This window comes from Barbus barbus (assembly GCF_936440315.1).
Source record: "Barbus barbus genome assembly, chromosome: 32".
NCBI classification, from domain to species: Eukaryota; Metazoa; Chordata; class Actinopteri; order Cypriniformes; family Cyprinidae; genus Barbus; species Barbus barbus.
The window spans coordinates 17,704,631-17,717,921 of record NC_136760.1 but is presented as its reverse complement, the minus strand read 5'-3'; the positions used below and the strand labels follow the sequence as shown (position 1 = coordinate 17,717,921).

Here is a 13,291-nt window from a genome sequence, read left to right as displayed (position 1 = left end):
AGTACACCACACCCAGCTGAGATCTGACAGAAACCTGATAGTCATCAGGTACAAGAATAGCGCTACCCTCCACTGCTGCAGCACTCGCTTTTGTGACCTGTAACAGAGAACAGCAGACCTTCAGATGTACCATGTTGGTGCTTCAGCCCAATGTGTCCTTGTGTTCAAAGTTATATAAATGCGCTAGCTTGTGTTTTGGCTGCTGCATTCATATATGCACTTGACCAGATAATTTTTTTTCATTGGGTGTAATGGATAAAACACCTGAAAATCTTTGGGATGCAATTAGGCCTGACTAAACTCATTATCTTAAAAATTTCTCTACATCTAACTTTTCTCTGGCCTTCAATTCCTTTTTAGTTGATGTCAGTCGGACTCTCTCTCTGTCTTTCTCTCTGCCTCACACGCATTCTCTCCCAGTCAGAGTCAGAGGAGTAAACATCCCTGGGGAACAGCGAGCTCTTTCTTTGGGTGGAGGACTGAATCATTGTAGTGAGGGTCCCATGATCCTCCCTGTGCCTTGGGACACACTCTGCATTCCTCCTTCCTACTCAGTCGCACACACGCACACTCGAACACATATTTCCTTCATACTTTAAATTAATATGAATATACAGACCCTCCTACTACAACACATATCTAGATACATTTGAGCCAGTAAACATTAGGCAAATAGCATTATACCTAATGTCACAGTTATTTAGTAAACTGACAAATCTTTTACCAACCTGAAGAACTGTGAAGTGCATTAGATATGCTTAGTTCACTAAAGTGTTTATTCCGTTACCATTAGATGTGCACTCTTTAGTGATAGACAATTTTATTTTCAAATAAAAACTCAGCTACATCAGCCACTGATAACATCAGTCATGTGACATGATGATTAATAATTAAAAATTGAATGGCACTGCTTTGAAGTTCCAAACATGTTCCTTTGAATTCAGTATGGACTAAATAAAAACAGTTATATATAATTCAAAACTTATGGGGAAAACTGACTTCCATATAAAAGATTTAAATGATCTTGTTAGATACAGCCCTTTTGGAATTTTTTTTTGGAAATTTTATCTGTATAGCCTATAACAAATAAGAGATTGGGGAACAGGAAAATAGTCTCAAGGACTGTAAATCAGTACTGAAGTTCTGAATCACCAGAACCCAGTTATATCAACTTAATATTTCATTTTATCTCCTGAAACTAATATTCCAAAATCAACATATTTTTGCAAAAGCTCTTAGTAAAACACGGAATTACAATAAAGTAAGGTTATATAATAAAGTATTTATGGTTAGTATGAAAGACAATGTTTTTTTTTCGACTTATATGTCATGGTTGAGGCTCTTTAACGGCAGGTTTCAAATGTGACATCTTACCCCTTATAGGCTACCCAGTTCTGCTACATATTGTCACAAAATGGGAAAACAATGGTAATGTTAAACACTTTTATGATTAAAACACCCAATTATATTTATTTATTATTAAGTAATTAAATAAGATTATTTATTTCCTATGGCTATGGTTTCCTTGTTACAGTGTAATTATACATTTAAGTACTGAGTAATATTAATTAACTTCATGTACTATATGGATAGGGTTAGGATAAGGTTTTGGTTTAGGGTTACTTGCATGTATGTAATTATCCATAAATTATTATTAATAGTAAGCAGGCTACATGTAACTTGTGTAACAAGGACACCTTAAAATAAAGTGTTGCCTTAAATAGTATTTATTTATTTGATTATTTTAGATGAGAGTACCTCTCAGGTTATAGCCCTATATTTATTTGTTTATTTTAATACAACTACCCCATATAAATGTTCATTAAGGTGACAACTAGCCAGTGCCCCTTCTATAAAAAGTTACTAGCTACATCTTGCTGCGACTAGTTTTGACAAGCAGATTTCTGCCTCGTCACGAATGAGAAAAAGTTGCAGCAAAGATTGTGTGATCATGCATGCTTGTGCGTGTGTGTGCGCCATAAACAGGTGCACGCGTCAAACTTTCCCCGCCCCCATCCTAACTGTAAAAAAACACATCACGCTCGATTCAGGTTTAATGTTTACCGAAGCGCTTTTCAGTGTGATGGGCTTGGAAATGTTTGTTTTGTCCAGACACTCGTGCTTCTTTGGAACTGTAAATCAAAATAGCTTTTCCTCTCCCTGTACATGGACAGGTTGATCAGCGAGCGTTTTGGAGCGCGTGGTGCGAGGGGCGGGAGTTGGCCAGAGACGGGGGTCTGAGCGCCAGAGAGAGAGGTATAGGAGCCAGAAGGTAATGTCGTAAAGCCGAGTGTCGTAAACCAGGTGCAGGGAGGGGAGGTGGAGTAGAAGGGAGGGAGGGGAGGTGTGGGGGCGAGAGGAGGTGACTCTCCAGCAGCATTTAGACACAGCGAAAGGATCATGGCGGATGGCCCCAGGTGTAAGCGCAGAAAGCAGGCGAACCCGAGGAGGACAAACGGTGAGTAAAAACCCTTCGCTTTGCTTGGCGACTGCTGTTTTCATTCAACTCTGGACTCCGGGCCGCTGACAGAACTTCTCGAGCCCCACAAAGTGCTGGAAAGTAGCGCCGTGTTATAGCCCCTATCTAGTGTACCGTTATACCTGCCGCGCTCGCGACTCTCTCACCGCCTAGCGGTGCACAGCGCGAGCACGGACCGTTATACGCAGCCAGTCCCATTCAAGTGACCCTCGCTTTTGTTTCCCCTTTTATTCCCCTTCGCCCTGAGTTCACTTTATAAAGCTTTTGGGTTTGGAAAAATCCATTCTATTTGAATCTGTTACTCCTGCTGGTCGTCATTTTTAGAATTTCCTTTTTAGATTCGAACGAATTGAAACTTCTTTTCTCGCTCTAAATGTACCTGTTTGGTCCGATGCGGGTGATTTGGTTTCACATGAATCAGTTTGAGCGATTGAAGTGGTGGAAATGCTTTCATAAATACGTGTTTGGGAATAGAGCGGTGGCTTGAGAGGATTTTGTTTTATTTTTGTTAACAACAAACTTTGATAAATCTGCAGTGGGCTGTTCCGCTGTCTGCGTGGTAGCAGGTAGCTAGCGAGCTAGCAGAATCCTAAGAATAACCTCTAATAGTAGTATGTGTGTTAACATTTTAGAGTAATATTTATGAATACGTGGCTTTAAAAAGCCGATGTGACAGTTTGGCTTGTTTTACTATCTACAAGTCGCACTTTTGTCATATAGCTCATAAGAAACTGCCTGATAACAGCAGCACGTTGCTCTCTCTGGGTTGCTACTGGATTGGAAAACAGGGGCATGCATGCAGTTCGCGGTGATGTTTGACAGGAAAGTTTTTTCTTGAACTCCGATTGAAGTTTACAAAGCCAAAAATAAGGGTGTGTTTATGTAACAGTCCTGCCAGTCTAGGCGTCCCTGCGGGATCGGGGCTCAGAGAGCTCTGGAGCACGATGCCAGTTAAAGCAACCTGTTTGTGCAGCCAGCCTGCCACATTTCCAGTTGGGTGGTAACGCTGAGGAGAAAAGGAAAGGAATCTGAAGGGCTGTCTGCTGCTAGAACAACTGCTGCAGCCTATATAAGGAATGCGTATACATCCCGAGCTGATAAATCGCGCTGCTGCAGCTGGACTTACTGCACTGACAGTTTATTTGTTTTGGGGACTTTATGCATCCGCTTTGTAATGCACGTCCGTAACTGTGTAGGTTTCGGGTTTATGTGTGGTAAATCGTACTTGCGATTTGTTCTTTTGAATTATAACGATTTATCCGGCAAGCCGTGTCCAGAGGTATAGATGTGAGCCTGAGTAATTTTACGAAGGAAATCGATAGCGAGAAACGCGAGGCGTGCTTTACTTCTCGCTTGCGCGCGTGAGAATATAAACTTGAAAACACTTTTAAAACATTTTTATTCGTCCAAACTCGGTTTTTTAGATCAAAAGTCCACCGTTTTTAATTTCGTCGGCTCATCTGTTGTATTAAGTGTCTTTTTTTGTGAAGAAAGACACTTTTCCTCAGGCTGACGCCATGCGCGCGCCATGTAGCGGATCTCTCAGCGCGCGCGTGTGTGAGCGACCTGTAAATATGTGCTTACCTGATCGGAGGGGAGGATACAAATGTCACTTAGGTTTTTCGTTAATGCCATTTGACCATCTCGCTATTGTTTTTTGCTACCTGAACTTGCTGACAAGGAAGGAATCTTGCTTTTTCTCTCTCTGAGATATATTGTCTCATTTTGAAAGCAGACGGGAGGCGTTTCTCGTGCGTTGCAGCAAATGTCAACTTGTGCAGGTATAAAAAAGATGTATGTGTAGTGTTTTTCGCATGCCTTCTCACTCTCAGCTGCTGTTGTCGTTTGTTTTTAACTGCAGAAGGGATGGGTGCCTGTTATCATTCGGCTTTCTATAGCGCTTACTCTTAAAAGCGTCGCTATAGTGCAAAGAGCATCCTCGGTACTTAAAGGTGCTGGAGCATCGCTCATGATATTTTTTTTTCCAAGCGGTAAAAGCATAGGCGTGTTCTGAAATTGTTTCGAAACCTACAATGATTTTACACCGTGAGGCTTGAGGGTCGTTTTGCAGCGCTTTTCGGTGTTGGGTTGATATAAGTGCTTTGTCATAGGGCGTTTGGCACTGCTCACCGCACTGCAGGTATCCGAACACGGAGACGCACCTGAGCCGTGCAACAGCACCTGCTTGTGCTTATTTTATCATATGAACACCTCCAGATATAGCTTTTGATTGCATGTCATCATCATTTAATTTAAAACTCTGCCCTTCTGTGCTTGTTTTATCATTTTAATCATCTTAATCATATAAACCCACATTAATTTAAGTGTTTCCTCTATGAACGCTCGCAGGCGCTTTATGCGTCCTGACCGTTCATTATTTGAAGTCACGGACTGACCTCGGAGCGCTCCCGGTGCGTGATGAACGCTCCCTGCGTCATTAACATACGCCCCTCCCCCTCCGCGCAGCCGTGAGGAGTGTTGATCAGACCGTGTATAATTGGAATGTGGCCGCCTGAGTGCTTCACCGTTTGGTGTAAAGGCCAACAGTAAATGTTCACTGGAGGCAAACTGTCTTCTAGATGGATTCACCTTGTGTTTACCAGACGTACCTTCACTTTAATTCCCATAATCAAGATGAATGGAATGTTTTTCATTTCAACTCACTTACTTTAGAACTATTTTGAATCAGCCACAGAAGGCTTAAACACTATAAAGTAGTCTATCTTGTAAAGTTATGTGATATGAACGGTACTAAACTGTTTGTTCATAACATCTTCAGCTCTAATTATAATTCACACAACCTTCACCGACTTAACAATCACACCTAATTAAAATCTCCCCCTTAGGTCTTCTATGATTGTGGCTCTTATCAGAAGGCCTAATTGTTGGCAACATTGCTGTCCTGATAAAACACACATGGAGACAGTTTGCAGCAATGAGACAGTTGCACATAAATATACACTTTAAAATGCAAAAGCAAACAAAAGTAGCTGTTTAGAAACATTAATAATTACCAAATACTTTTATTTTTCTCTGTCATGTTGGAAGGTCATCCCAACATAGTAACTCATGTGTCAAATGTTTTTGAAAGATTATCATAGCTCATTAAGGCAACATTATTTGCTTGAGAATTGTATTTTTTATTTTTTTATGATGCTCTTAATTGGTCACATGACTTGCATTAGTGTGAGCTGAAGCAGTAAATATGGCAATACCTATACCATTCTACCAATCTTTCTTTTTTCACTCTCACTTATGAGTCATATTGCAATGATAGAGCCTACCTTCACTGGGAGCATTTCTAAAGGTTACAGTGGTTTCTACACTGGGGCTGAGGGGGAAGGTAACTTTTTTGTTTTCCTGGTGCTGAAGCTTTTACCAGACACTTTGAGCATGTGACAGCAGCACTTCACCATTAGGTGAAAAATCTGTGACTTGCCTGTTGCTTTGACTAAAAGCAGGGTGTTAACCTCGAGATGAGCTGTTGGGCAGGTGAAGAATATTTTACAAGCTAGAGAATTCATTAGTCCTCTCTGACTTTCTACCCTGTAGACCTGACTGAATGGCCTACCTTGAAAACAAAATATTCTATAGAGATACAGAAAAATATAAATTTTTCATCAAGCCTGTAGTTAGGTAAACTGAGTAAACTTGAGGCCCAGGAAACAGCCCACAGATTTGGACTCTCCATCTTGGATTGGAATGCTAAATAGTCAACAGTTTTTCAGAGTATTTAAAGCTGTCTCAGGTGAAGTTATCTGCAGAATGCGAGGAAGGTGAACTGTGTCTAAACATCTTGAAAACTTTGTTGCTGTGCAGTAAAGCCTTAATCAATCTTATTTAAAACACACCTTGCTTATATCACCAACAGCTCCAAAGTCCAACAGAGAGCATCTCGAGTATATCACTTCTGAACATATTCCCCAAATACTTCTATTGATAGAGCTAAGAAGATGCTTTAACTGTGTGCTAGTGTGTCTTTTTTCACCTTTTCGCATGGGACTGGTTCTAACGATGTTCCCAGCCACTTGGGCTTCTCGTGGCACGTAACATGAAGGCGATCAGGGGCTTGAGCTGTAAACGTGAAGGTGCTAATAGTCCGCAAGACGACAGGTGTTGTTCACAGGGCAGCTCTCCTTCTGTCCCTTCCTCCTTTGGCTCTCTCCGAGAGTACTGGAGGGCAATTTGAAACCTCCCAGTTTGGGAATAGAGGAATGTGGCTGACTGGTATTAGCATGGCTAAGAAAATAAACATGGCAGCGGCTGTTAGGCGTGCTGTGCTTTGTAGTGGCTTTCTAAAATGGAGGTTACGTTTCAAAAGAACCTTAGCAAGACTGTATTTTTATTTCGAGATGTTTTAGGGGAAGTATTTACACCTCTGAAATGAGCAGTACCCACAAAGTTTTACCCAACTGCGTTTATACAAATACACCCAATGAATGATGATAAATATTTAGCTTGTTTACTGTCATTACCTTTGGAGAGCTATGGCCAACGTCAGGCTACTGCCAGCTCTGTGATAAAATGGGTGTAGCGGAATTTATTTGGCTGATAAAACTTTAATTACTGCGCTGGGCTATTTCCACACCCTGCACCAGACTTTCTAGGGGTTTAAAGTAATAAACACACATGCTTGTTTTTCTCTTACTCATGCATATTAAGTCGACACTTTATAGTTAGGAAATTGTGCATTATTTTTTGAATGTGTTTGTTTTTCTGTAGGTATATGTGAGTTAAGAGGACTGCTTTTCTGCGGGACGTGCTGCTAGGGCATTTTAAAAGCCATCTGCTAACATTTAGGGTCTCTCCCTGGTGCGTGAGGTTCAGCCGAGGAGGAAATTTTCATTTATCCATCATGCTTTTGTTGACTTCCTCCAAAAGTCCATCTGAAATGCTCTCTCCTCTCTTCTCCGTCCCTCTCCTCTCCTCTTTTGACCCTTTCTCTAAGTCACAGTAGCAGGGTGATGTTTAGTGACCTCTGCCATGGGCGCCCATGCATTGCCTCAAGTATGACTTCACTTTCCCCCCCCGTGCCATTGTGAGGCGTCCAGCGTAACAAATTGGCTGTGTGTTAAAGCCCCCAACACACATACACAAATACACACTGTGAATAGATCTCTTGGTAACAAAGCTCAGAAGCAGCCCTTGTTTTTTTGTCTTACCCCCATTCCCTTTCAGTTTGGAGGTCACATGGGGGAGGGATTTGTTGAAGATGGGGGTCAGTGTTTTGGAGGCCTGCTGAGGTGACAGTGAAGGACTGTTGTAAACTGGCAAGATAGCTCCTCTTCTCTCCCTTCCTGTGCTTTGCATAACAAACATGGCTTCCTTCTTCTCAAGGGCCGGTGTGTGAATGTGTTTAAGCACGTGAAGAACACTGTATGTGACTGAGAACTTGTAGACAGTGCGTGGTGGAGCATTTCTATTTGGTTGAGGTCCAGTTTGTGTTTTCTCTTTCATTGAACACATTTGTTCGCTTCTCTTTAGAAGGGTCAGAGAAGGAAATTGGCCCTTTTTGTTTTGCTGATTAGGTGAATGAAAATGAAAGAAAGGGAAATGGGACTCAATTATAGGCAATAGTGATATCCACTCAGGCCACTCATGACAATACACACAACAGAAGACAGCATGTACAACTTCACACGTAATGTGACTTGCACTGCCCTTCAAAAGTTTGGCATCAGTGAGATTTTTTAGAAAGAAATGCTCTCCAACGCTGCATTAATTTCAACAAAAACACAGTAATATTGTAAAGTATTATTATAAAATTAAAAATAACCGTTCCTATTTTAATATATTTCAAAGTACAATTTATTCCTGTGATGGCAAAGCTGAATTTTCCGCAGCCATTACGCCAGTATTCAGTGTCAGATGATACTTCAGAAATCATTCAAACTTCACTGTCTTTTTTTATTATCCTTACTGAATAAAACTATTTATTTAAATAACAAAAAATAAATAAATAAAAGTGAACAGTGCTGTATTCCTGAGTAAAACAGAATTTTCAATAGGAAATAATGCGGGGTGGGACTTTTTAAATGTATAAATCAAGATTTGGTTAGACTGTGTGGTTAATTGGATTGACATTGTTGAATAATATTTTTCCCCTGCCCATACAGCCTTGCTTACGCAAGCAAACATTTTGTTTCAGAGGTTGAGAAGGCTTTTGCAAAATAACAAAAATGTTTTTTTTTTACTATAACTTGCACTGTTGAATTATTTTCCAAATCACTATATTTGGAATATTTAATATCTAATATCTAAAATATTTAATCACTAATATTTTGGGATATTTATAGTAAATAGTGTCAATTTTAGTTTAATTTAGTCTTTAAGAAGGATTCTTAATGGAATCATCCTCCATTCCGTAAAGAACTGAAATCCGTACACGGTTCATTTCAGGTGCTGCTTAATTCCTGCGGGCCCTGTCCAAATTTGGCTCTCAGCAAACAGCCCTCCAAACATCTCTTTGCTTTTACAAATGGGGATTAATGATCAGGCCGGTCACTGGTCCCACGGAAGGAGAGGAAGCATTACTCCTAAAGAAAAACCTTCTCTTTATTTCTGTCTCCTTCATCTCTCCCTGGTTTTCATTCTCCTCAGAAGAGTCCAGGTTTCATGAACCCCCTTTTTAGCCGTGCACAGTTGTACTTTATTGGTTGGTTTGTGTGTGTATTTGTGTGTGTGTGTGTGTATGTGTGTGTGCATGCTTAAGTGAGCTATTGTGTTTTAAAGCTTCAGCGAGGGGGAGAAAAGGGCTTTTGCTACCTATGCAGCAGGCCACTATCGGGCATAGAGGGGCTTAGCGGCAGAAGAAAAGGACTATTGAAAGAGTGCAGAGAGGGAGGGAACACTCTTTCTCCCGCTGCCTGTGGGAAACTACTGCCCATGCGGAGACACTCATTTACATATGATACATTCTCCTCCGAGAGGAAGATGAGATGTGGAGGAATCCTTGTCTCTGCGTGTCAGTGTGTAGGTGGAGCGTTTGTCGCTTGTGATGGAGGAACAAGTGTTAGTGCCAGTGGGTGTCAACAGCGCTGGTCCGTGGACTAAAATATCCTAAAGGTGTCTAGATGGTGAGGAGAGACACGTACACACTAGTCAAAAACACATCTCAGTAACATTTAAAGACTGAGTTCCGCTTTGATATCCAAATACCATATGATAAGTTTATATCATATAACACTTTATATATGCCCCTCCCTCACCCTCCACCTAAAAGGAAGCTTTTTGTAGAATATGAAAAATTGAGGAATACACAATATGAACTACGCTGTTTTTATTTAAATATCGTATGACATAGGATATTTAATTGTGCATGATCATTTACTCTGTTTTACATTTAGTTATTTAACATGAACTTAAAGTACACTAATAATTTAATAACACTGTTGAATGTAAACTTAAGCAAATATAAATATATTTTTCATTATGGAAATTATGATGTTTTGATGCTGTTGTTCATGTGTAGCATTTAAAATGACTGATTTAAGTTTTTTATTTTGATTTAATTGATTTAATTGAATAACATATTTAGACCATTTGTACGTTTTATTTTCTTTATTTTTATATATTAATTTTAATTTAATAAACATGTAATTCGCTTTTCATTTGTCATTTATCTGCCGTAACATGAATGTAATATCAGTATCAGACATAATTTTAAAATCTGTGCATTCTTGAAACAAGCCACATATTTATTTACATAATCAAACAGGATTTTCTCAAAGGGAAATTTTGTTCATCAGACCATTCTGCAGACAATTTTGTCTTCACAGTAGAGTAAAGTAAAGTAAACCCACACACTAGCACACTTACAGCTCAGCCCTGGAATAGCAACAGCCAGTTAGGATCATTCACAAGCATTGTGCTGTCTGGACACAGCAGCGCACATTCCACAATGTGTGTGTGTGTGTGTGTGTGTGCGAATGATTCTTATCAGTCTTATTTTTCTGTTGTATGTCACTGTGTTGTGTTGATCTCATCTAATAGAGTGTGTATAAAATAGATTCCTTGGAGATAAACACTTCTCCACAGATCTCTTGTCAGCGTGAGTCATATGAACAGGTGTGTGAGGTGTATGACCTCATCTAATACAATCATCTATCCCATCGTGTGTGTGTGTGCAGGCATGGTGGGAAGGTCGCTGCCACATCACACAGGAAATTAAGATTTCACCCCCTCCTTCTCCAGTTCTTTACTCTTTGGGGATATTATGTTTGTGTGTACACCTGTCCAATAGACTCCGATCGGAGCCTGACAACTTAAGTAGCTTGCTCTTCAGGGATAAGTCTACGAGTTTGTGTCATGAGCATGTGCACCTGTTAGGGTTTATTCAGTGCACCTGAGAATATGAGTGCTCGTAATTGGCTTGTGTGGGGGGTAATTTTGTGTGTCTGTTGTGCTGATACATTTATTGTTTTTAATAATATGACTTGGGACATCTCTTAAGGGCTAGGATAGTCATTGGCATCTCTCACCATCTCTCCATCTCGCTCTCTTTCATGCATCTGCTGGCCTTACTCCTAAAGTTTGTGTTTAACTGTTTACATAATATAGGCCTGCTGGTCTTTTCCTGGACTCTGTTTTCAGTAGATTGTGGTGTAATCTAGTAGTTAAAGATCTTGGCCGGTAACCAAAAGGTTGCAAGCTTAAATCCCTAAGGAACGATCCATGAGCGAACACTATTGTGCTCTGGAGCGAGCCACTTAACCTTAGGTTTCTCCAGGAGGATTTTTCCTGTGACTGAAGGTGCAATTACAGTGGTTTTCTAAGTTTGTGATGCCAAGGAGGAGCCCTAAATATGATGATCTCCTTGTGAGGGATCACCTCACTAAATCATAAATGCAACTATATATTTCCACGAATAGGCTCTTTTCACATTTCTGAGGTTCTTAGAAGCAGAAGTTGTCATACTTACGAAAACTTCTACAACAAATATAATTTTGCAATTGCAAAAGAAAAAAGAACGATTGATTGCAGTAAGATGTAAAATTTGTTGTCACTCCCTCTGCCGTTGTATTAGAAACACTCATACAATCAGTTCTGTGTAAAAATGCCAAAGAAAACACAAAGTATAGGCCTAGTGTTAAATGTACATTACATTTTTAAAATATTAAAATCGTTACTAGATTTAATATTTAATCATGTTTAATTGAACACGTCATCATATGAAAAGGGTCCATAAAGACCCACTTACTTTTTTATACATGTGTTACATGTGCTTACTATAGTAATTGCAATAAATTATGCATAATAACATGCAACTAACCCTATAGCAAATCCTCATCCTAACCCTAACCATATAAGTACATGTAGTTAACTGATATTACTCAGTACTTAAATGTATAATTACGCTGTAACAAGGACACCGTAAAATAAAGTATAACCAAAAAAAAAAAAAACATCTTATAAGACAACAAAATTAAAGAATTGTTTCCAAAATTAACATTGTATACTGTACTAAAGCAAATTGTTAAAAATAGTTTACAGACTGTCACAGAGACGGGTATGATATCTGTCAGGTTATAGGAATAAATAAAAAAACAAGCTTTAACATGGTGTAATTCTATTTTGTTCTGTTCAGAGCATAATATGGACATAGCAAAGGATGAGCAATGGAAGTCTTATCACCGCCCAGAGTGTTTTTTCTTTATACACCCCCTGTGTATATAGAATCTCTGCTAAAAACGAAAAGCTGTATTTTTCATTTCTTTAATCTTACCAGCTTCACGCTCACATCCAATCCCATCATCCCCATATTGCATCCATAATAGGAAACAACCTGCAATCTCTCCTGATTGATCCATGAGGCACGGCAGTCTCTTCGGCACAGAAACAGCTCCTAAAGAGCATCAACACACCTTCAGCCGTCACCATTCCTTTTTCAACATTTGCAGCCCTGTTGCATCAGAAAGCGAAATTACAGCTAGAAGTAATGCATCCTCATTTAATGCTTTCAGCCCTTATCGCATCAAAACAATACTAAGAAGATAATGATGAATATGCCGTATACTTTTATCAGCTCGTAGGCTTGCGTGGCCTTATGAATACGGCTCTTATGCCGGCGAGCGGCTGCACTGATAAGGTGATCTATCAAAGTGATGTATGAAATGTCAGGGATGCTGGGAGGCAGCGTGAGATCTCTGTTCTCTGAGGTTCTGAGGAGCTCTGCAAGGGTTTGATGCGTTATGATTTGAGGGGGTACTCGTAATGCGTCTCTATCCACGGCCCCCTGGAGATGTGTGTGTGTGTGTGTGTGTCCTTGTCCATCTGAACTCCCTAGAGAAGTGATTGTATAAGTAGGATGTTAGGTCATACTATGAGTGTGTGTATTAGTCACGTTATGAAAGGCTTTCTGCCAGAGCAAGACTGGTAAACATCTAGAAAGATGCGATGGGGAAAAAGTGTAGCCTTTGCAAAAAATAGCTAAAAAATGCTGAATTGAATATATATGGGCCATTCTACAGATGGTGCAAATTGCTGTCCCACAATCAAAAAACTAATTTCTTAGATGTTTATTACTGTCCTTTTATTATCTATTGAAACCCGCAATAATATATAAAATTTTAGTCAGATTAATATATATATATATATATGATCATCATTTAGTGGGTACTTTCAATTGGGAGGCAACTGTCCGAATCCTAAACCTAACCCCTAAATTTCAACTCATGAAAATTATTATTATTAAATTTTAAAATTATAAAAAAAAATTCCATTGTTGTTTTTAAAAGTATAATTATGAAACTTAAAGTGAATTAAGATGTTATGATAGTTTTTGGTTCAATGTATATTCAAACTAATGAATCC

General features: G+C 39.5%; 1 protein-coding gene across 3 annotated transcripts in view; it reads left to right on the top strand.

Moving 5' to 3' along the window:
- Nucleotides 1–2,014: 2,014 nt before the first annotated feature.
- Nucleotides 2,015–13,291, top strand: part of LOC306852689 (zinc finger E-box-binding homeobox 1-like) — a 70,900-nt gene continuing 59,623 nt past the window's right edge. The window contains exon 1 of one of the 3 annotated variants that reach the window (XM_079389723.1): nt 2,015–2,458. In XM_079389723.1, the coding sequence (XP_079245849.1) occupies nt 2,401–2,458 (58 nt within the window). In that variant the 5' untranslated portion in view covers nt 2,015–2,400. Of the gene's footprint in view, nt 2,459–4,042; nt 4,261–13,291 lie in introns of those variants that run through there. The other 2 variants (XM_079389724.1, XM_079389725.1) reach the window with 2 other exon arrangements.